This window comes from Tenrec ecaudatus, chromosome 2, assembly GCF_050624435.1.
Source record: "Tenrec ecaudatus isolate mTenEca1 chromosome 2, mTenEca1.hap1, whole genome shotgun sequence".
NCBI classification, from domain to species: domain Eukaryota; kingdom Metazoa; phylum Chordata; class Mammalia; order Afrosoricida; family Tenrecidae; genus Tenrec; species Tenrec ecaudatus.
The window spans coordinates 163412230-163437408 of record NC_134531.1 but is presented as its reverse complement, the minus strand read 5'-3'; the positions used below and the strand labels follow the sequence as shown (position 1 = coordinate 163437408).

The following is a 25179-nucleotide window of genomic DNA, read 5'->3' as shown; positions in this document are numbered from 1 at the left end:
ACATCTGAAACAATTCTATTGCATATGGATTTTTTTTTGGTAAACTGCTCCAATCTTTGGAAATGAGAAAGGGCATTCCCACATTGGATTGAAGGTGATGGAAAATATCAGGATGACACGGGATTGGAATGAGTCATTGACTTTGAAAAGATCCACATATTCATTAAGTGGCACAATTGTTAAGCATTCGGCTGCTAACAGCTCCACTTTGTTTAGGTTTTTGGTTGTGAATAATAAATTTATACAGACAGCATCATCACTGTTCTTGAAGACGATGAGAAAGCACAGGTTGTTGTTGCTGTGAGCCTTTGCGTCAGTTCCAAGTCATAGATTCCCTATAGGACAAGGTAGAATTCCCGACAGGGTCTCCTAGACTGTATTCTTTCAGGGAGCAGTTTGGCAGGTCTTTTCTCTTGCAGAGTGGTTTGTGGATTCACCCCCTTCTGGTTAGCAACCAAGTGGTTAATAATCGAGCCACCAGGGAACAAAGAAGAAACATGTCGTTGTTATTGAATATGCAGATGCTGTCAAAGTCAGTTACTGCAATGGGTGAGATTCTTCATTCTTCCAGGGGAGTCCTGGGGTGGTAGTAGTTCTATGTTGGACTGCTAACCTCAAGGTCAATTGTTTGAAACCACCAGCTGCTCTATGGGAGAAAGAAGAGGCTGCTTACTCCCATAAATATTTAAATCTTGGAAACCAACTGCACAGTGCGACCTTGTCTTACAGGGTCACTTTGAATCAGAATCTGCTCGATGGCAGTGAGTTTTAGGTATGTCCTTCTTGGAAGAGCCAGATTAGTTTGCATGCCAGTGGGATGAGAAGTGTCTCAGGCAAACATTCTGGCATTCACACAAAAATGACCAATTGGTAAGAAAAATCTGCCCCAAATTCACAGTTGTTTCCCAGATAGACAAAATTGCCTCCGGAATCCTTCTCAACTTAGTGTTGCACACAGCTCCTGCCATACTATTGGATTTGACAAGGGAAAGAAAAATTACTTGCTATTCCTATTCTAAGTAACCCCCAAGTAACAAACAAAATAGATTCTGGCTGCAACATTTCGAGTTGCATGGTCAGAAGCGAAAGGCAGACTGCCTGCATGCTGAAGGACTCTCTGAGGCTGAGATCTGCTGAGTATCACTTAGTTAGATTCCCCTGGCTTTTACTTGGGCACATCCCAAAGCCAAAACACCAAACTCACGGCCTGGCATCATTTCTAATTCAGAGGGACCCTGTAGGGCAAAGTAGAACTGCTCTTTTGGGCTTCGGAGACTGTATATCTTCATAAGAGCAGAGAACTTCATCCTTCTCCCATGGAATGGCTGGTGGATTTGAACTGCTGAGCTCATGCTAAACAGGTCAATGCATAATCCACAATGTCACCAGGGCTCACGGCTGATTAAAATAAGGGATGTCACATTGCCCAATTCAAGGAGTCTTTATTCACAAAGAAATAAATGAAAGTAGCACCCCACTGGAGTGGGGCAACATGGAAAGCCTGCCAAGAAGTCAGACACCATTTTCTAACCCCCCTTGCACGCCTTCTGGGGACAGGTTTCTAAGATGTGGCCAATGCCATGTGAGCACAAGGTCTATGTGTGATTTCTGAAAAATGTTTTCAAGGTAGCAATTGTGCTTTTCATTTTTCTTTCATCTGCTGTTTAGAATTCTGCGGCAACAGCTGGTTCTATAATGTAGCAGTCATATGCGTTTGATGGAGATAAAAACACTAGCATCTTGGAAGTTTCAAGATTTCTAGAGTCATTTGATAGGCCCTGGAATGAAGTTTGTTTACATAGGCGAAAGATAAAATGCCTCCCTTGCTAACACCATTATCATTGTGGAGTGTCTGATTCGTATAGCCTAACTTTGCTCATTAAAGGTCCGTTTCCCATAGTCCTTTCCTCTTAGAGTACCTGTTCCTCATCTCGGGGTGCCTGCTCACCTTAGGTCTCTTCCAGTCCACTCGGGTGTGGTCTCTAGCATCGCTGTTCTTCCACTGCTGCATGATCTTGGCCGGGATGGTGTCTGTGTAGTTCACCAACTGGAAACCTGTCACATTTGCTCCACTCTCCTTGAACTTGTTTAGGTCAATGTCCATAAATCCCTGTGGAGGGAGGAAGAGGGGGTAGAAGTAAAAGCATGCTTCCTGGAAAGAGGAACTTGGAATAGAATGGTATAAAATCATAGAATGTTCTATGATTTATTTGAGTGGTGGTGTCTCTTCTTTCTGAAGTCCATTACTACTTTGTGCACAAAGTTAGCAGCATGGCCACGAGCATTTGCTTGGGCTTATGTGCTGACTCTTCTACCTACGAGCCACTAGCTTTACAGGCTTGGGCTCGCATAATGGTTTTCTTGTTTGTCTAATGGAGTTCATGGGGTTGTGGGGAAGATTCGACACAATGATTCCTGTAAAATGCAGCTACGAACTGTGTGGTTAGCACATTACACTTCAGTAGATTACAGTGACCAGGCCATATGGAATAAAGTAGACACAGAAGGAGGCAATCATTTCATCTCTATTCCTCTCCACTTACCACAAGCCCCTTTGAAAGAACAAGGATGGATAGTCCATCAGAGTCAAGTTCCTACAACTTCTCTTAGGTCACCAGAAAATTTGTGGTGACCTAACTCTCCATTCCTCTCCCTGAATACTTTTACATACAACGGACTAATTCTTCTCTGCCTGATGAGTCATGAGCAATTCTAATACTCGCCATGATTTTCTAACTAGAATAAAACTACTACTCCAATTTGGTGAAGTTCACCTAAACTCAGAATTATCTTCCACCAAAAAAAAATAAGAAATCTTGCACTTATATAATGCATTCAATAATTTATAGTAATTCTGTACATGTGGCCTCATTTCACTTTAGACAATCTAAAGTTGAAATTATCATTTCCATTTGCCAAATGAAGAAGTGGAGAGTTACGTTGCAGACATCTGAGCAGGGATCATAAAATCTCCACAGCTGGGGAAATTGCCAGATTCCAATAAGGGAAATGATAATAATAATGGGGGAGACAGTGTGAATGAAGGAAGCCTCAACTGAGAGCCAAAGCACCCGAGTGCTGGCCTCAGCTCTGCCTCAGCATCTCTATAACTCTCTGGGAAAGCTCCCTGATTTCTCAATGACTGAGTTGCCTTACCTACAAATGGACTTGAAACCTCAAAAGCACTCCTCCCATAAACAAACTAGACTCAGAGCCTGTGTCTCCCTCAGTCCCACTCAGGGCTTTTGTCTTCGATATTCTCTGTAGAAATTTGCTTCTCTTGGCTGACTCCCTTAAATCTTTCACACGTCACCTAAAATGCCATCTCTTCTGAAATGTTTTCTTGACCCCTGTCTAAAGAACCATTTTTGGCCTGTGATAGCTATATGCAGCCAATGCGAACCCATTTCCTCTCTCCTTTATACACTGATACTTCTTGTTGCATCCTAAACATAAACACTTGGTACTCTGCTCACCTGCACAGTAAACCATACATTCAGGGAGTTTCTGCTAGGTGCCCTCAACCAATGCCATTTGAGTGACTTAAATGGGAGGATTGTTCTGCACTGAGTTCCAGAAATCCCAATTGAGCTCCTTTGCACATATGGAAACTGACTAACTTAAAGCACACAATAATAGCAACCAACTCAATTGCCATTGAGTCAATTCTGGTTCACAGTGACTCATGTCTGCCAGTGTAGAACTGTGACCAGTGGGTTTTTAATAGCTGCATTTTTCAGAAGTAGATTGCCAGATCTTCCTTCTGAGAACTATAGTTGAACTTGAATCTCCATCCTCTTGAACCTCTAAGTATGTTTATTCTTTTCACCATGCAAGGTCTTCAACTTCTGGATCAAAACCAAAACCCACTCCCATGAAGTTGATTCTGACTCATGGTGACCTTATATAGGTCTTCGGAGACTTTGCAGATCTCCAAGGGAAGATATGTCCTCATTTTCCTTCTGCAGAGCAACTGGTGGGTTTGATCCAATGACCCCAGGGTTAGAAGTCCAATGTTTATCCAACAGCACTACCAGGGCTCAACTTCTGGACAACCAAAACCAAACTTTCATTGATTACAACTCATAATAACTCTATAGGACAGGGTAGGACTGCCTCTGTGGGTTTCCAACACTGTAATTTTTCACTGGACCAGGAAACCACATCTTATTCCCCTTGGAATTACTGGTAGTTTCAAACTTCAGCCCGATGTATTACCACTATATTACCAGATCTAGATCATGCACCCTCTCTGAGTGTCTTTCTTTGCCTGCCACACTTCATGTCTATTGGTATGGAATCAGTATCTGTTGTGGATTGTATTGTGTTCCTAAACATGTGTTGAAACCCTAACCCCAACAGCTGTGATAAGACCTTGTTTGAAAATAAAGGATTTTTTATGCTATGCCAATAGGAGCATACCAGTGCAGGATGGCTCCTAAATCTAATTTCTCTGAGTGATGTCATACTTAAAGAGTCCAATAGGCCCAGAAACACTCAAGGGGGAGAGATAGTCACCATGAGCAGGATTAATCTTCAACTAGCAAAGGAATGCTAAAGATTGCCGGAAGTCACCAGAAACTAGATGAAAAGTCCCCAGAAGTGAACAACAGGGCCCAAACTATGGACGTCGGGCCTCCAGAAGTATAAGATAACAAATTAATTTTGTTGTTGTATACACACATCAGGAGGCCTGGCGATGTAGTACTTACACATTGTCCTGCAGTCTACTGGACCGCAGTTTGACACCACTAGCCACTCCATGGGAGAGAGACTGGGCTTTCTACTCCACAAACAGTTAAAATCTCTGAAACTCACAGTCCCTTTGACAGAAAGTTATACTCTGTCCTCTAGGGTCACTGTGAGTCAGCAGCGATTTATAAATATATAGAATGACTCACGACCACTAAGTAGATTCTGACTCATAATGGCTCCGCATAGGGTTTCTGAGGTGGTCAAATTTTACAGGAACAGACACCTCTCATCTTTCAGAGCAGCTGGTGGATTTGAACCGTTGACTTTGAGGATAATAGTCCAAGGTATATGGTACAACGTCTCATTTTAGTTTTCTGAAGCCACTAATTTGTGATATATGTGTGTGTATGTATGTGGTTATACATCTACATGTATGTATATGTATTTGGTAGCACTGAGTTCTAAACACAGGATCCAAATAATCCATTTCCACTTGAATTCTTGATTTAGTACCTGCTTCTGGGAAAGTTCAAATCAAGTGACTCCAACACCGTGTCTAGTCAGGTCCAGTTTCTCCAGACCTTTACCACCACTTGAGATTCTCAGTCTACTCATCTATCCCCTTACATATGTTCCCTGCATATGTTCACCTTACATTGGAATGTCCAAGAGGGGAGAACCCTCTCCCTGCTGTCTGCTGATATATCTACAGCACCTAGAACAATGCTTGGCACAGAGTGGAGCTGCACTACATGTTTGCTGAATGAATGAATAAAAGCCCAAGCCTTTCCTCAAGTGAGGATGGTACTTAAGCAAGGGAACTATGATCAGTAGGCAGCAAATGCCAGTGGATAATTTTACTTGGAGGAAAGGAGAGTCTTGGGACTTTAGGTATCCTTTGAGATTAACTTGTCCCACAGACCAGTGTCTAGGAACGCAGAAGTCAAATGGACTTGCACAGGGATATGGGAAGCTGTTGAGAGCGGAGAAATCAGAATTGGATATTCCATGAGATGGACTGAGAGCCACCGTGGGCCCCAGCAGAGGGGCAGCTGCGAGGTCGGTGCAGTGCTGCGCAGTGTGATGAGGCCGAGCTGACTGGAAGGCACACAACAACAACAATGACACGACGTAGAGCCCGGCTGGTGCCATTGTTGGGTGATCAGCTGCTCACCGCCACGCATACCATGCAAAGCCTCCAGGGCCTCATGGAGTACAAATGTAGCCATTTATCCTTAAAAATGATGGTCTTGGAAACCACATGCGACAGTTCTACTCTGTGCTGTCGGCTTGCTATGAGTTTGCTTTTCTTTTATGATCCCCTATGTAAAGTTCATGGGTCTACAAATGGTGTGCACTGGAGGACTAAACTAAAGGTTGGCAGTGTGAAGCCACACAACAGCACCTTGGAAGAAAGGCCTCCCATCTGATGCTGTGAGCTTCCCAGCCAAGGAAACCAGGGAACACAGTTCTACCCAGTAGCGCATGCAGCGAAGAGACCAAGCATGGAAAAAATGTCATTGCAAGATCACCTTATGCAGTCTAGAGTCTGATATAACCTCCCCAGTGTTTTGAGGCTACTGCCATTTAAAAGCAGAAACTTCATTAATAGCTGAGAGATACTCATAGGTTTATGTTAAACATATCTTGATCACATAATTGAGGGTCCCCATGAGTCGGAATCCACTCATTAGCAACTGGGTTTTGCTTTTGTGCTTGCTTTCCCCAGGAGGCGTTCTAAGACATTCTATCACAGAACAGCACTGCCATCCTACCGCTGGTTAAAAGCTAATGCACACTTGAGAGAGTTCCCATAATTTTTAGGACTTTAAACAGAACATCTTGTCCATGAAATAACTATTGAGAGAATGAAATGGAAATTATCTCCTGCAGTCACATTCTGTCACTTGACAATCAGTAACGAACTCCTCGGGGTTTTGTACTGACTGCCTCCAACTCGGACATCATAGAGGCCAAAGGAAATGGCAACATTTGTCCAAACAGGAATGCCATTCAACTCCATCACCAGAAGGTCTCTGTGCAAGGCTGGTGGAGCCAAAGCGTGCTTACATAAATGCAAATGAACGGGACACTCCTGATAAGGAGTAGGCAGAGAATAACAGTGAAACAAGCTCATAATTGGGTTGTTCAGTAAAAGAAAAAAAATACTAGGTAATTACTTGAGGACAATATATGTTCCAATATAGCTGATATGCTCTCACCTGCATGACACTTCAGGAGCCATGGTAGTGTAGTGATTATTTCTTTCCTAATGGAAAGGTCAGTGGCTCAAATCCACTAGCTGTTCCATAAGGGAAGGGTACAACACTTCGCTTGCATAAAGATTACAACCGTGTAAACCTTATGGAGCAGTTTTACTCTGTCCTACTACACAGGGTCACAGTGAGTTGGAACTGACTTGTCAGCAATGGGTTTGCTCTTTCTTTCTTTTCTCATGTGAGATTGCATGCTGGCCTTGATAATCTTGCATCCCCACAATCTCCTTCATCACTAAATTGGTCTCTTATCATTGCTAGACATGATTTCCGTATAATGTTGGAAAACAAACTCTACCAATATATGAAGGTGTTCCTCATTAAATAAGAAATAAGGGAGTTAACTATTTGTTCACAGTTAACTAGGAAAGTCATCTCACTCATTCTTTTCCCCTGAGCACTCTCATTAAGCAAGGTTTTGTTAAATCACTTTCTAATTTTCTTTGTTCTTTTATTTTAAAAAGAGGGTAATTTTTTAATAATTAGTGTATTTTTCAAAATATGCCTTATTTGTGCTATTAATTATATTATATGCATCATTATGAATTGTATCCTATTAAAGATTTAAATATAAGGTTGGATTGTCACTGGTGTCTTTGAACTGTTTTGAATGTTGTACAACATGTCCTCAAAACTGACTCGAATGCCAGGCTCCCTGTGAATGCTGAATGAACATGAAATTAACCCACAGGGTGCTGGTGTTCTAAGCTCTTTGGCATGAAAACCCAGGTCCCCGAAACCAACGCCCCCTCCATTTTTCATGTAGTCAGATGTTTATTGTGGAAGGATTGCTTCTCATCTAAAATGGAGCCTGGTGAGGGGGTGGCTCCTGGTGCAGTTAAGTCAGTGAGCTCCTGTCTGGCATCTTCATGGCCCACCGTGTGGTCCTGTGTGTGACTTGGGGAGGGGGAGGGAGAGGATGCTCTGCCTATCATCTCCATTCAAGCAAAAATGAGTGGGCTGTAGGAAACACCCAAATACCTTCCTTTTTCCCCAACATTTTTCATTTATATACTGATATTTTGTATATCTTATGTATGTTCTCAGATAAACCTTATTTTGATTGAGATAATTGCAGACCCATATACAATATTCAAAGGCAAGAAATGATGCAGAAGGATTTTTTTATACTTTCCATCTTAGTAGTATGTTATATAACTCTAGGACAATATCACAACCAGGAAATTGGAAGTGATCCTCTGGTTGGAGCCAAAGTTAAGTGCTTGACAACAAACCAAAAGGTTGACAATTTAAATCTACCCTGAGGCACAACGGCCTTGCCATCTACTTCCCAAAACATTACTTATTGAAGCCTCCTGGAATACTGTGCTACACTGACACACATGGGGTCACTATGACTTATGATTATTTCCATGGGGAAGGACAAAAGCATTGCTACCTCACAGAAACCTCTATTAAACAAAAATGTCAAAATGTGAAGTGACTTCTTCTTGTCAGATTGTCTGTGTAGATCGGAAGCCTTCTGAAGGCTTCGTTTCCACCTCTCTTATCCTTCTCTGAAGAATTCTGAATGCTGCTGCTTACACCACTTCAAAACGTTTTTCAGTCTGGGTATCTTGGAGCAACACAAATCATGTTCCTTTCACATCTTCTTTGAGTTTGGGGAGCAAAGAAAAGGTCTGAAGGGCCAGAATAGGGTTGTAGGGTAGTTAAGATTTCCTAAGAAAAGTCATCTTCAATGAACGAGCAAATGGATTGTAGTAATGAAGGGGGGAAAAACAGTGAAGTTTCCTGGTCTTTTTCTTACCCATGCAGTTTATTTTATTTTATTTTCTTATCTCTGCAGGTCTATCTAAATAAGATAAGAAGGATAAACAATCTGGAGGAGAAAACAATGGGAGCAAAGGTTCTGGGGAGGACATGGGAGAAGGGGATGTGGGGAAAAGGGAGTGGGTGTTAACAAACCCAGGGACAAAGGAACAACAAATGATCCAAAATTGGTGGCAAGGAGGGATTAGGAGACTTGGTAGGGTGTGATCAAGGGCAATGTAACTGAGAGGAATTACTGAAACCCAAATGAAGACTCAGCATGATAGTGGGACAAGAAGAAAGTTAAAGGAAATAGAGGAAAGAACTAGGAGGCAAAGAGCATTTATATAGGTCTAAATACAGGCATATACATATGTAAATCTATTTATATATGATGATGGGGAAATAGATCTATGTGATATATTTATAAGTTTAGTATTAAGGTAGCAGATGGACATTGGGCCTCCACTCAAGAACTCCCTGAATACAAGAAAACTTTGTTCTATTAAACTGGAATTCTATGATGCTCACCTTCCCAACACGATCTCTGAAGACAAAGTGAGTGCATAAGCAAATGTGGTGAAGAAAGCTGATGGTGCCCGGCTATCAAAAGATGTAGCATCTGGAGTCTTAAAGGCTTGAAGTTAAACAAGTGGCCATCTAGCTGAGAAGCAATAAAGCCCCATGGAAGAAGCACACTAGCCTGTGTGATCACAAGGCGTCAATGGGATCAGGTATCAGGCATCAAAGAACATAAACTCATATCATTGTGAATGAGGGTGAGTGCAGATGGGGGACCCAAAGCCCATCTATAGGCAACTGGACATCCCCTTACAGATGCATCTCAGGGAGGAGATGAGCCAGTCAGTGAGCTTTGTAGCCACAATGAAACACATAACTTTCCTTTAGTTCTTTAATGCTTCTTCCCCCACTATCATGATCTCAATTCTACCTTACAAATCCAGCTAGACCACAGGATGTTCACTGGTACAGATAGGAACTGGACAAACAGGGAATCCAGGACAAATGAACCCCTTAGGACCATTGGTAAGAGTGGGAGTGTGGAGGGAAGGTCGGATAGAAATGGGAAACTGATTATAAGGATCTACATATGACCCCCCTCCCTGGGGAATGGACAACAGAAAGGTGGGTGAAGGGAGATGTTGGACAGTGTGAGACATGACAAAGTAATAATAATGTATAAATTATCAAGATTTTATGAGGGAGGAGGGTCACGGAGGGAGAGGAAAAAATGAAGAGCTGATACCAAGGGATTAAGTAGAAAGAAAATGTTTTGAGAAGGATGATGGCAACAAATGTACAAATGTGCTTTACACAATTGATGTATGCATGGATTGTGATAAGAGTTGTATGAGCCCCCAATAAAATGATTTAAAGAAATAAAAAAATAGCTTCCTTTTAATAACCCCCATGATTTCCTGTGTCCTTTGAGAAAATCTATCAAATGACCCCTTAGATGTCTGCAGAAAGAGTTACCATAAACTGGAGTGGACCTCGCTGCCTTGACTTGTACTGGAACAGCAGCTCTCTCTGGAAGCCCCTGTTTTGACTGATCTTTTTTTGAAGCCCCCACCTCCAGCCCCCCAAGGAAACTAAGACAAGTAAGTGTATTATGGGAAGAATTTGTGGGCAGCCATCCATTGATTACAGAGCCATGCAGAAACATGTCTTGCTTGGAATAAAGTCCAGCATGTATAAATCTTTGCACTGCTTTTTTGCTTACCCTCATCTACGTATTATGTTAATTTATATTTGTAGAGACTTGTTGTTGCTCACAGCAGACTATCCTGGGAGTTTTTGTGAAATAGCTGATGCAAGGATGACTATTCAGCAATGCTGGCGAGAAAAACAGATATTTGTATTTTAGTGAAGCTTCAATGCTGGTGAAAGGAGACCTGCTGGTGCAGAGGATGGAGCTATGGCAGCTAGTGGACAGATGCATGGTTTGAGTTCCAGGTGTTCTGTGGATGCAGCTGTCTGCTGTTGCATACGCTCAATAGCAAAGGTTAGCCTTGAAGCTTCTAGAGAGCAAAATAAAACAAAAAGACCATCAGCGTCAGAAAGAAAGAAAGAAAGAAACCCCTATAGAGCAGTTTTATTCTGTCCCATTTAGACATTATGAGCTGGAATCAACAAAAGAGGCTGGCGAAGAAGGGCCCTGGTTGAAGAACGTGGTCTGCACTTACTTCGCTGGCAGGTGACAGGCTGATTGATACTCAGTCCTGCCTAGTGGCACTGTTGAATCAGGGCTGGCAATTTGGTCCCATAGAGGTTACAGGAAGGAAACCCAGAGGGGTACTTCTGCCTTAGCACATGGGTGGCCTTGAGCCTGAACGGACACAGTGAAATTATCAACTACAATAACAATAGTAAATAAAAAATTCGAGGTTCAGCAGAGTCAAATAGCAAAGGCTAAATTCCGAAGAATTCCAAATGAAGGTAACTAGCAAGCATTGAGGCAGGCATGGGTGTGAGGGAAGGGTGAGATGATTCATTGTCTTTCCCAAGAGATGTAGCCTAGTGGGTGGAGGTGTGGAGGTCACCACCAGAATAAGAAAACACCGCCAAGGTTTAACATGTCTGAGGAGGGAGAGCACAAGCCTTCTCTTTTCGTCTAATACCCTTCTGTAATTGTTGATGTGTTTTAGCGTGTGAATATATTATTTCTATACTACTACTGAAAACAAAAACCTGTCCTTGTTGGTTGAGGAACCCTGGTGGTGACACTGGGTTTGCTAACCCCATGTTTGGTGCTTGAATCCCACCGTCCTCTCTGAGGGAGAAAAGGGTGTCGGTTTGCGTAAAGATTTCCAACCTCAGAAACTTCGTATGAGGTCATTATGAATTGAAATCAACTCCATGTCTCTGGGTTTGATTTTACAAAAACATTAGCCTAGCAGGTTCAGACTCATCTATTCTTTCCTTGGAAGGGAGGGAGAGTGGCATCGACAAGAAGGGAAACAGAAGTTATTGTATTTATTAAAGCTTTGGTGCTGCCTGTTAAAGGAGACCAGGCTAGCTTGTTATTGGATTGCAATTTGAAAACATGAAGTCCAATAGAAAGCCATGGTATTGAGTTGATTATGACTCACAGTGACCCTATAGAACAGAGTAGGGCTGTCTCGAGAGTTCCTATGGGGGTAATATTTATAGACTAGCTTGCCGCATTTTTTTCCCTGTGAAGTAACAGATGGGTTGGTACCATAGATTTCTGGATAGCAGCCCGATGCTTAAGCCACCATGCCACTTGGACTCTTTAACAGAATACAGGTGTTGTTAAATTCAGCAAAACACAGCTTTAGAAGCATTGTGCATAAAAATACTTAAAATGACATTAATGATAAAACTGCCACTTTTTATGCATTATATATTGCTTGATCCAAGCCCTCTTATGAAGAATTTTTCAAGCTGCTGCCAATTAAAAGTGAAAACTTAAGTCATTAGGCAATAGTCATTCTAGATTTATTTTAAACATCTTCTGAGCTCTTAACCTCAGTTAGCCATTCTATCAAATACTACATATGTGTATATTTTCTACATATGTAAACAGTTGTCTTAGAAACCCACAGGGTCAGTTCTACCCTTAGCAATAGGTTTGCTATGAGTCAGGATTGATGTGATGCCAGTGAGTTTGGTTTTATATATAGATACACATACGCACACACACATATATGTACACACATACATATATGTATATATAATATACATATACTCACATAATACACACATATGCATATACATTATATATAATGAATATACACATTCCTGTTTAATTCCCCCCTCAATGACATGGACTTGAAAAATGGCTTCAACACAGGGCTCCACTACAGCCACCATTGTGAGGGAGAAGCCGGCAGGGCCAGGCAGGGCTGGTCTCTGTTGTGCTGCTATGAGTCGCAGCTGGCTAGGTGGTGCCTAACAACAACAGCATCTAATCCTTCAAGCCACCCTGAGGGGTAAGGTTGTATAATAAACACCTGGTGCTTATTTAAAGTTAAATGAATGAATGAGTATCCAGCGCTGTTTGGTTGTTGAGGAACTGTGACTCAGAGACCTGATATCATACAGGAAAAAAAATTTTCAATTCTGATCCAGCCATCAAGTCTGTCTTCATTATCAATGTGTTGCCTTGGAGGAACCTGTGCACTTAACTTCAGAAGGTTGTGCCCAGGTGACCCCAGACAAAGAGGGTCAAAAAACCTGACACTCTACCTGGCATAGTTAATATCCCAGGTGAAATGTCTCATTGAGCTCGAGAGGTGCCCTCACAAGTGGACTTCTGCCTTACAGGAATATTTGAGGGAGGCCCTATTAGATCTGCTCCCTGGGTATCAACCTCCTAGGGTTTAGTTGTTTCCCAAACCTCTGACTCATGTGAAACCTGTATGTCAACCTACCCCACATCTACTCCTACCTCCCCTTGAGACCCCATGATCCCTGAATCCATTCCGACTCACAGTCACACTCTGTAGGGCTTCTGAAGCAGTGAATCCACGGGAATAGATGGCCATCTTCTTTCTCCCTCCGAGAGGCAGATGGATTTGAATGCTGACCCACAGTGCCAGAAGGGCTCCCTTACATCTCATCCAAGCAGTCGTCAAACTCTTTGGTAAGGATCAGTTTGTGAAAATGGTAGAATTTACAAAGCATAAGGTTTCTGTAGCAACTACCCAACTCTGCTGTCACACTGAGCGAAGAGCCATAGCCCATGGAAGAATGAACTAGCCTGGAGGAGTTCCAATACATTTTATTTATGGACCCTGAAATTTGAATGACACAATTCTCACATGTCTGTTTTTTATTGTTTTCTAATTATTTAAAACTATAGAAACCATTCCTAGCTGATGGGTTGTACAAAAACAGGTGGCGGATTACATTTGGTCCATAGGCTATAGTTTCTAAAAACCAAAACCACTATCATGGTGTTGATTCCAATGCATAGCGAGCTGTATTGGACCTAGTGGAAATGCTTCCTCACCTCCTAAAACTGTCAGTATTTACAGAAGCAGATTGCCTCAGCTTTCCCCTTCAGTGTGCTTGGTGGATTTGAGCTGCTGACCTTGAGGTTAGCAGCTGAATAAATAACCGTATATGCCACAAAGTCTTCTTCTGATCTATATAAACATAAAGAATTTGGAAGTTGGCTTTATTAAACAAATAGAGAAACTGAGGTCCAGAAAGGAGAATAATGGCCAAAGTGTCCATGGCCACCCGAGTGTATGGAAGCAGAGCTTTCTGAGGTCCAGCTAGGATTGGAGTTCGTGTCTACTACATGCCCACTGTAGGAAATGGTGCTGAGCTCAATCACCCTGTGAGCAGACTGACAAGGAAAGTACTCAACTAAGTAAATTAGTTATTACGCTTCATCAATCACGTGCCAATTACAATTTTCAAAGGATTAAAACGATGCTTAACACTATGACTACATTAGAAATACTTTGATCTCTCTGTGAAGATGTGCAAAACGCTTTAAGGATCATGAAGAGGCTCTGGGCCATCATTAGGGCGATTAATGATCATGTGTGCCTGGCAACAAAAGAACAGATTCTGTGTACTTTCTAGTTATTTAACCTCTCCAAGGCTCAGATCTCTGCTCTTCCAAACGCAGATCTGACGCCACGGACATCAGAGGGGCGCTCCAAGGTTTCGAAGAATGGGGCATGTAAACACTCGGGACGGGGCCTGGCACAAAGCCAGTGCTTAATGAGTGCTCACTGTTATTCTCATTGTCGGCACCGTCACCATCGTCACTGGGTCAAAATGGGTCCGATGGTATTTGGTCTCCTTCAAATCCAGGACCGAGTCAGGCAAGACAACTGAGAGGACCTGAGATGGGTGCACAGGCACACGGCTTTCAGAGGATGAGAAGCGTTTTCTTCAAAGTTGGATTTCCTTTTCTCTGGGATTCTTTCAAAAGGTCACGTACAAGCTGTTCAGCCTTCATCGCTGTGCCTGTGCTGACCTCACACAAGCCCGAAGGGGGAAGGAGCATCCGCCGTGCCAAGGAACGGGGATGCAGGTAGAAGGTTTATTAAGTAAGTCCTTGGACAGGGACTCCTTCCACCTCACCGCCTTGAGAAGATGTGACATTCGAACCAATCAAAGAACTCACCCTGAATGGCAGAGATGGAACCTGCCAGGCTTCCTGCACCTTCGGATAGATTCTTAGATGACAGCTCCATAGACAGCAGTTACAAGGACGTGAGGTTTGAACTCCTGTTACAGGCGGAGCGCTCGAAAAAGGAACAGCAATCAGCCTCAAAAGGCTAGAAGGCTAGAAGGGTAACTGAAGGATGCATTTGATCCCCAGAAAGGCGGCCATGAGCAAGAGATGGAGGGTTTGTTGTGCCGACACTCTGGAAGGTGAGCGAAACAATGAATGGGCTGATGTGCAGGGGAGGCGATGTTAGTGTGGCTGAAATAAAATTGACAAGAACCGCCATCGGGCCTAACAGGACTCAGGCTTGTGCTATGTGGTAGGCATGGTGCTCAGTGCTTTATTTATACTATCTCATCTAGTCCCCATGGCAACCCTTGTGCAATAGAAGGTATTGTCATTCTCATTTTTCCAATTAGAAACCTGAGGCTGAGATTGGTTGAGCGGTTTGGTCTCAGTAGACCATAGTCGTGAGAGGACAGAGCCCTTCGCCAGAATAAGTAGCAAGACTCTGGGGCTTGCATGGCCCGAGAGTGGCATGGGTGGCCTCCTTGGGTGGCACAAACAATTATCAAACTCAGCTGTTAGCCAGAAATATCTGAGGTTGGAATCCACCCAGAGGCATTTCTAAAGAAAGATCTGGCAATCTACTTCCAAAAAAGCAGCCAGCAAACACCCTCTGCACAGTTTTATTCTGACACGTGGTTGCCATGAGTTAAGACTGGCTTGATGGTTACTGGTTAGGACTTGTGTTCTAAACATGGTGGTGTTCTGTCTTGTAAGCTTTAGTTTCATCAGTCAAAGTCATCTATGTCCCGTCCAGAAATGGGCCACTTGGGAGGGGATGCATCTCTCTGATAAGAGGGCATTAGCAGGTTTTCATGAGCGCAGGCATTTGTGTGCGATGGTGGCGTGAACCAGAAAGATCTTTACTCATGTTTATCCTTCTCCTCGCTGTGTTTTAGAGAATGTGGTGGTTTTGCTCATCAGCCCCAAGAGGACGTAAGTTTCTAAAAGGCAAAGTCCTTGATCTCCACCGTGTCCACAGCACAGAACCAGAGCAGGAGCTCTATGGAGCCTGCCAAATGAAGGAACAGGCAAGTCTTGGCTCACTTGTTTCAAGATTTTCTCATAAATGTCACTCCTATTGCCTCTTGATGTCTCCATTGTTATTTTGCAAACCTAAGACAAAGACAATGTTTCATTGACTTTAGTGCATCGTGTCTTTTGATTCAGATCATCAATAAGAAGTGTCAAGAAAATAGTTTTAAGAATCAGCCTCTAAATCCAGTCCTGTCTTTGAACCTAGTGTGTCGTTTACTTTTGGGCAATTGCCTCTCCAGGCATTCATTTGGCTGCAGGAGAGCCTGTGACTAGCTGGTTTGACACAGGGGCTGCATCTCTGGGCTCAGTGTAGATACAATTGTGAGGATGGCGTAGCAGACACGTGCAGTGTTTCTTTCTGCTGGGTCGAAGCCGACTCCATGGCACCTAGCAACAGGACTCGTTTGTTGTCAGCAAAGCAGGACAGTGAGGGGGTGATTTTGCCCACTCCATTTCTTGGCAAAAGGCATTTTAGAGTTTGGGTTGGAAGGAGGACAGGTAAAAGGACAGGGGTGCTAGGACCCCATTTCTGTCATGGAAGTTCTGCCTCTTGTCTGTTTGGCATACTGGGCCTCTCCTCCAATTCCATTTGAAAACAGGGTTTCAAACCAAAAAGTTTGGGAAGTTCTGAGTCAGATCGTTTTTCTCTCACGGGCACTTCCAGCTTTGATGTACATGTCTGTAATCACACAGGTGTGTGCACATGAATATGGATGCATGGGAACATGTGAGTGTGATCACACAGGTGTGTGCACATGAATGTGGATGCATGGGAACATGTGAGTGTGATCACACAGGTGTGTGCACATGAATGTGGATGCATGGGAACATGTGAGTGTGATCACACAGGTGTGTGCACATGAATATGGATGCATGGGAACATGTGAGTGTGATCACACAGGTGTGTGCACATGAATGTGGATGCATGGGGACATGTGTGTGTGATCACACAGGTGTGTGCACATGAATGTGGATGCATGGGAACATGTGATTGTGATCACACAGGTGTGTACACATGAATGTGGATGCATGGGAACATGTGAGTGTGATCACACAGGTGTGTGCACATGAATATGGATGCATGGGAACGTGTGAGTGTGATCACACAGGTGTGTGCACATGAATATGGATGCATGGGAACGTGTGAGTGTGATTACACAGGTGTGTGCACATGAATATGGATGCATGGGAACATGTGTGTAGATTGCTCCCCGGAGGAGGACTTCATTGTGTCGTCAAATACCGTGCATCCATGTAAAAGTCTTCCACATTTTCCTATTGAATCCACTTTAGCCAACAAAACCTTCAGTTTATCCTCACCTAGTTCATCCTTGATAGCACACATATTTGTCTGTGCTACTTACATTAGAATAAAGTGGAAGTGCCAGGTTTCCAATTCCATTTGTAACCAGAGAGCCATGTACCTGCATACCTGCAGACACTGAAGCGCACATACTCCTAAGCATGGTGCCCACCACTGACAAAGCAATACAAAAACCAGCCTCATTCCCACCAAACCAGTTTCCCTCAGCCCGGGAATTTAGAAGGAAATGCTGACACTTTGTGGCAGAGAGTCCCCGGCCCCCAGGTGGGTTGCTGATGCAAAGGATGGAGAGATGTGCTGCTTGTCGGATTTGCTCCTCCTCTTAGTTCGGCCTCACTGGCTACAGTCAGGATGATAGCTGACCAGGGTCACTTTAGGAAAAGAGCAAACAGTTACTTCAAAATTCAGCCCTTTGTAGTTCCTTGGCTTGGATGGGGCCTGACTACTGGAGTTCTGGGTGGACTTGAAACCAATATCATTTTCCTTCGAAATGGTGAAAACCTTTTCACCTAAGGAGGCACTGGAAACCATCTTTTGGGGAAATTACAGGTCAAGCATTCATGTAGTAGGTGTCATTTGCTTAGTAAGGAAAATGAATAAAAATAAACCAACACATCTTTAGTCTTTTGAGAAAGAAATATCCTGGATACTCATTCATTCATGTTTAATATTTCCAAGTGCATCATTTTATACAGGGTATTCCAGAGTATAAAGCAGGTTGGGCCCTTGCTTTCAAGGAACTAAAGTCTAACAGGAAAGGTTAATATTGTATAAATATACTCTGGAATAGAGATTCAGGATGGGAGTGACAGAGGCTGATATATTAGCAGGGGTCCTCAAACTATGGCCTGCGGGCCACATGTGGCCCACCAAGGATATTTATTGAGGCCACAAGGTGTTTTTGCCCCGTTTTGTTTTTTTACTTCAAAATAAAGTAAGTGCAGTGTGCATAGGAATTTGTTGATAGTTTTTTTAAACTATAGTCTGACCCTCCAACGGGTCTGAGGGACAGTAAACTGGCCAACTGTTTAAAACATTTGAGGACCCCTGCAGAGGAACCATTTGTCCTTGAACTGAGATTTGAATCCAGGGTGCCAGTAGGGTCCGGAGTCTGAGTTCTGTGGTCCACATTCCACTGGTATGGATGAGGACGATGGTTCCTTGCTGTGTGACCTTGAGTTTCAGCATTCACTGCTATAAAGGAACGGCTGCTGTGAGAATTAAATGAGCTCATATGCATCTCACAGTGTTAGTGCATCCTCACCCAGAGTCCCTTGTTCCCCAGGGCACCGTGTCCCTCACAGGCTTAGCAGAGTGTCAGGAACATAGCAATAAACACTCAAACAAAAGACAGTGGCCACAAAGACAACTCTAAGTCATGTGTGTCAGGGTAAAACTGAGGTGTCCCGTAACTGTGTTGTCAGGAGTGCATAGCCAGCCTCTTGTTCTGAGTTCCTTCTGCATGAACTCAAACCTCCAACCTTCCAGAGAGCAGCCATGAACAGTCACCATTGCCAGCACCCAGAGAGCCCCTTCCATAGTTGAAGGAAGAGCAAAAGAAGAGAGGAAGAGCAGGACCGGGGGATGGGATCATGGGAGAGAAAAGAGGGAAGAAGGGAAGTTAAGAGAATGACGGTGACAGAATGACATGAGAGCCACCTGCCCCGACTCCCTGCTCTGAGCAAGCTAGGGGATGTTCTGGAGAAACAGTGCAGTAGCCCACGCCTGCCTATGAGCCTCCTGCATGCAATGGAGAAAACCCTTTCCTCCTTCATCCTGGCTAACTCCCTCCTGGGAAGTGAGGCACCCCACGTGGTGCCTTGTGTAGCACAGAAGTACATTCCAACACTGGTGACAGCAGTGGCTGCAGTTACTACTGCTATTCTTCTCCCGGCCACCGCCATCACCGTGACAACACTTGTCATCATCATTCGTGAAGCACTTGCTGTGGGCCAGGAATAGTGCTGCATGCTTCGCATACAGTTAGCATTTCATATGGCAACACCCTCGCTCTTTATGGTGGTAAATAATGACATTAAGCCCATATAAGAGCTAAGCAAATGGAGGCTTGCTGATGTATTTGCTGTTCGTCGCTGTCAAGCTGGCTCTGGCTCATCTTCCCGCGCTAAAGATAACGTGCAGCTGTTATCCCTGGGCTTCCCTTGGGACATCTTCAGAGTAGATCTCCAGATCTTGCTTCCTAGTCTAGCTTAGTCTAGACATTCCACCGAAACCTGGGCTGACATTGCTGATACGCGAAATATCACTGGTATAGCTTTCGGCGTCAGCACCATCCCCAAGCCATCACACTGACACAAGGGTTATGGAAAGGGATGCTTGGAAAGGTTAAGCGATTCATCCACAATCACAAAGAAGCGGATCTGAATTATGCTCCTCACTATCACCCCACAGGATAAAATCCAAGTCAGACTATTTACAGATCATTCCAGATGCAGGACATTCACCACCCTGCAGGGGGTGACTTTGGTCTACTCTCCATTTGCATCAACTTTATGAGTTATATAATAGAATGTGGATATTGTCCAATTTTTTGTTTCCCTTGAGTGCTATGAGGGTCAAATAAAAAATATTTAAACAAGTCCCAGAATTGTGGTAACCATCGTCTACAACATAACACTTTTCTCTGATCCTCAAGGGAGAACAATTTTTCAGCATCTGGGAGGAGGGATAGGAAGTGGCCAACTGAGAGGGAGGTGATCTCCAGTGTAGACACATGTAGGAATACTGGTCAACTTCCCTGCTTTCTCTCAAGGTCCTCATGTTGTTAACATTGTTTCTGAAAGGCAAACCAACCACGCTGCCATTTTCCTGGAAAAACATGCTGCCATTCTCCTGGAAAAACATGCTAGTTTTGGTCACGGATTTTGCACAAAAGTTGGAACTGGCCAGGGAAGCAGGACTTTCTTTAAATCTCTCCACCTAGCCCAGTCTCTGGATAGTTCAAGACCTTGACTTCTTTCCAAACTAATCTTAAACCAACTCTTCGAAAGACCTGGCAATTCTCTGTGTAAAGACTAACCCAATGGGAAAATCCCCTGACTGACTTTAGCCCTTGCCTCTTAATCCTCTGGGAGCGCTGGTGTCCTGATGGTTATGAGTTGGGCTGCTAACTGCAGGCCATTAGTTTGAAACGACCAGTTGCTCTGAGGGAGAAAGGCCAGGCTTTCTACTCCATAAAGAGTTATAGTCTTGGGACCTCACAGGGACAGGTGTCCGCATCTTAAAGGGTCACTATGAATCCGAATGGCAGTGAGTACTTTTTTATTTGTTTGGTTTGAGTTTTCTCGATTTTTTTTTTACCATCTCATCCCCCAAAATCTAGAAAGCAGGATTGCACAAAGGAGTCCTTTCCTAGTAAGCTGAAGAACGGGCAAAGAATGATACATCTAGCAGTCCCTACAGATACAGAGCATTTTGGCCCATGCGTGTCTCAGCCAAACTCAACTAAACCCATTCATTTCCTGAGTCCCTCATAGATCATCTTCTCAGCTCTTCCTGGAGCCCCTCAGGAGAAAGGCATAGCAAAGCCAAACGTCTGAACTCTTGGTTGTGAACCTGAGTGAAATGCAAGAGGGACCTTTGGCCCCAATGTTCTTCAGCTTAAGATGAGCTCAGTCAGTCTGCCTGCTGCCTCCCGAAGCCAAAAGCACAATCGTACTCAAACAGAGACAGTAGTGGTGTTCACCTGGGGGCACCTGGGGAGAAGGACAAGGCTTTCTATTCCAAAAACAGTCACAGTCTCAGAAAGCCACAGGCAGTTCGTTCTACCCTGCATATCTAAACAGTTCTACTCTGTACCTCGAGGTTGCTGGGAGTCAAAATCGACTCCACAGAAATGGGAATAATATACAATAAAAACAATAGCCAACCATTCTTGTGTTCTTCTCCAAGCCCAGAACAGTGCTTGTCACTTTGTATGCATTATCTGATTTTACCGTAAGGACTCAATTCTCACACCGGTTTCACCAAGGAGGAAACTGAGGCAGAAGGGGTTAAGCCATTTTCCAGGGTTCAAAACCAGCCAGTTTGCTTCTCTAGCCAAGAGTCACAGTGTGACCTATACCCTGGAATTCTTGGCCTGGCCAATGTAATTACTTTTCTATCTTCAAAAGAGAGATCAGTAAAAATAAATAAATAGACGTTCCTCTTAACACCAACTGCTTGCTAAAATTGTGTGCTAAGGGACCCTCTGCTTCTGAGCTGGTGGCAGCAGGGGAGCTGCCTTCTCTGGCAGAGCAATGACAGCCACTGCCGGGCCATCTCCAGTGGCCTTCAGGACGCCGGCCCAGTATTGAGAGGCACGAGGCCAGTATAAGTCCACTGAGGTGCGTGCAGCTTGCAAAGCCAAGGAGGCACCCACAGAGCACTGAGATTAATGTGGCGGCCTCTGCCTTCTAATGAAGGGTGCCTGTGTGCCTTCGCAACTGCAGAGAGAGGCAGAACAAGTAGAACCTGCAACTGCACAGTGAGAAAACGTCTTTGGATGAATGACCCCTTTGAAAGCATTGTGCCCGTTCTCTACAAAATTGAGGCCCTCAAGAGGGAAAAACGATTTGCTGGTGAAAGAGTCAGGTAGTATCATATCTAGCCTCTGGTGTACACACTGCTCTAAAAATTCACATCCATTGACTATAACGTAATCTTTATCTTGTGCGGTATGTATCAACAGCCTGCTTACAGAGGAGGAGGTCCAAAGATGTGTAGTGACTGGCCCAGTGTCACTATGCCAGAATTTGAGGGGAGAGGGATTTGTTTCCCAGTTTTGCTCAATTACAGTAATAGACCTAAGAATGACCAACACATCTCTGATTTGAACAGAGAAAAAGCCTTCTCATTGTCATCAGAGAGGGTAGAGTTCAAGATCTAGCTTTACCAAATGATGCCCCAAAATGTTATTTCAACAATTTGACCCCCAATTTTCTGACTCAGAAGAGGAAGCTGTAATCCCACTTTCAAGAGCCCTGGAGGAGGCAGCATGCCAAGATGGGAAGGGAACCAGGGCGTGGGTATCAAAGAGTACCGGGCCCTGCCTTGCCTGCTGGGGTGCAGTACTTTGAGGTCTTGGGTTTGCCTTGATGCCCACCCACGCTTTTCCTTCTAGAGGCTCTGATGATCATGAAGGGGTCCACATACTCCAACTGCTAAGAAGAATGAGGAGCAAGTGGAGGAGGAGAGGGGAGGTTTGTGGGAGGTGAAGGGACCACCTTACTGATCCCATCAGGGAGAAGAGTCTCTTCCAAGGGAGGAGGGAAAATAACTTCTGAGCTTGTTTCTCTCTCTCTCTCTCTCTCTCTCTCTCTCTCTCTCTCTCTCTCTCTCTCTCTCTCTCTCTCTCTCTCTCTCTCTCTCGTCTCCCTCCCTCCATCCCTCCCTCATACATGCTGTGAACACAAAGAGAGGGGCAACATAGGGAGGGGAGTCACTGTACAGAGCTGAGCACATACTGCTGTCAGCGATGGTAGGCAACTGACGAAAGTCACACAGCTGTAAGCATAGAACCAGCATGTCTGCCCCAAGAGCCGCCCCCACTCCAACCAGGCGCAGCAACCAAACAGGGCTCTGTGCGGCGCTGAGACAGCGGGGAGAGAGGCATTGAGAAGAAGTGGGAAGGCTCGGCCTTCCAGAAGGAGCAGGCAGATTTTGCACCACAGGGGAGCAGGAGACCGAAGAACAGTTTCTTCTTAGGGCTGAGCTGGCAGAGGGCGGCCACACAGAGCGGGGCTCTGGTTTCTACCACATGGACTAGAGTTTGTGACTCATTTCATAGGAGATCATCTTCAACCACAAGGTGGAAACGGCTGACTTCCTGTTCTGAATGCCCCAACTTGAACTAGGATGAGATGTTGGGATTAATCGGGCCCTGCTAGCCACAGTCCCTTGGGTGATGCACGACATAGTGGAGCCTCGATGCCTGTGGTTATAATCCCATTTTGGAATGAATTCCCAACTATGATAACGGCCAGAATTAAGGTGAGTTTAAATCTCTACCTTAACATCGAGTATGGACCAATTTATCACCCTTTATTTTCCTGGGGCTAGATCTGTTGAAAGACAAAAAATATCAACCCCCTATCAAAGCCTTCCTCTGGGTATAAGAGCCATCTCAGAAACACACAGGGGAAACCTTGGACCATTAGAAGAAGAGCCACGAGGGGGCATGTTCTGGTTCTCTGTCTGAAGTGATGGAGGCTGATACGTGAGGCTCCAGAAGCTGTGGCATGGAGGCCATGGGGCAGGGCACAGGACCCAGGCGAGACTAGGTGGAGGCAAGGAGACCAGAAGACAGAACAGAGGAATGCCAAAGCTATTAGAGTGGGAGACTGGCCCACGGAGGCACAGGTGAAGGTACCACTTAGCTGAGAGCCTGAGGACCAGAAACAGAGATTTGGCGGCTAACGGCGGAGAGGGCATGGCTGTGTCTGTCCTGCTTACTTCTTCTGACTTCTGCCAACCTGTTTTCTTCCCTAATATGCCCCTACAATCATATTTGTGAGTCCTCTGTGGCCGTGGCAGCAAGTTTTGGAACCCAGCAAAGAAGTGGCGTGCCGGGAGAAATGGTTGCTGAGAGAATATGGAACAGATGGAGAGCGGAGGCATGGGGGACCACGGCCTTGCGACACTCAGGAGCCAGAGGAGCTCAGCCAGGGCCTCCACACCTTGTACCTATCGGATGTCCTGCTGCCACAGTTACTCTCTCTCTGTGTCCTTACATACTGGAAATAATGATAAGAAGGAATCCCATGGATGGAGAACAGAAAAGGTGTCCAATAAATTTTGAGAACCTGAGTTGAAATTGCAAGTTATGGCTGGCATGTAGATGAGATTGACACTTAAGCCATCTTGTTAATAGTCCCTCCGACGCCTCCCCCCGCCTCCCAAGGCTCAGCAGATACAATGGCACGGTTATGAGAACTTGCACTTTGGAGATATAGAGACTTGCAGGGGAACTGACCTCCACCGCTTTGTAAACTTTGTGACCTTAGAAAAGTCACTTAACATTTTTGAGCCTGTTTCTTCAACTGGAAAAAGGAGAATCCTGTTTATCTCGAGAGCAACTTTGAGGATTTAAGGGGCATCCACCTAAGGCTTTTTCACTGATTTTGGAAAATAGCAGCTATTAGGTCAATTGCCGAAATTGGCATTGTGACTATTGTTATTATCTCTTACGGGTCGAAGGAATTCCAGTTGGGTTTATGAAGCTTGGCATAACGTAAGCCGGTCCTCCTGTTCTGGCACCCACATTGCTTGGCTTTCCTCAAGTTCCTCAAAGCTGAACACTATTTGCACCCTCATTTGTGCTTTAGCCATTAACATCTGTGAGCCTCCGTTCTCACATCTGCATAATGGGGATGATGGAGTCCACTTTGGTGACCTCGCAAGAATTCTGGAAGCACGCTGCTATTGGAGTGCCACTGGGACCCAGTGCTGTAAGGCTCTCGCAGAAGGTTCCGTGGAGCCCACACTGAAGAGCAAGCAACATTTCAGCATTTTCAACCTGGGCCTACAGGGCCTTGTTTGAATTCTCAGAGGTCAGCTAGTTCTCTCTAAAAATTTTAAAATGATGTGCTTTTGTTTCAATGATATTTTATTTGTATCATGATTTGGGTATTTGTGTTCACAACCCCAATGACAAAAAGTGTTCAATTGTTAGTGCACTCTGCCCAAACAGACTCTGGAGACACATTACAGGACTCTACAGGTCGTGTGTGTGTGTGTGTGTGTGTGTAACTTTTCATTGTGAATTTGATGAAGAGTGACGGGTTAAGTTGCTATTACATTCAATACTTCATGTACATTTTGTTCCATGTCAT

The 25179-nt window shown here is 44.3% G+C and overlaps 1 protein-coding gene across 4 annotated transcripts in view; it reads right to left on the bottom strand.

Annotated features, from left to right (window-relative positions):
- GRIA1 (glutamate ionotropic receptor AMPA type subunit 1) overlaps positions 1 to 25179 on the bottom strand; it is a 379675-nt gene that overhangs the window by 131122 nt on the left and 223374 nt on the right. For all 4 annotated transcript variants that reach the window (XM_075543167.1, XM_075543168.1, XM_075543169.1 and 1 more), the window contains one exon: positions 1949 to 2110. In XM_075543167.1, the coding sequence (XP_075399282.1) occupies positions 1949 to 2110 (162 nt within the window). The remainder of the gene's footprint in view (positions 1 to 1948; positions 2111 to 25179) is intronic.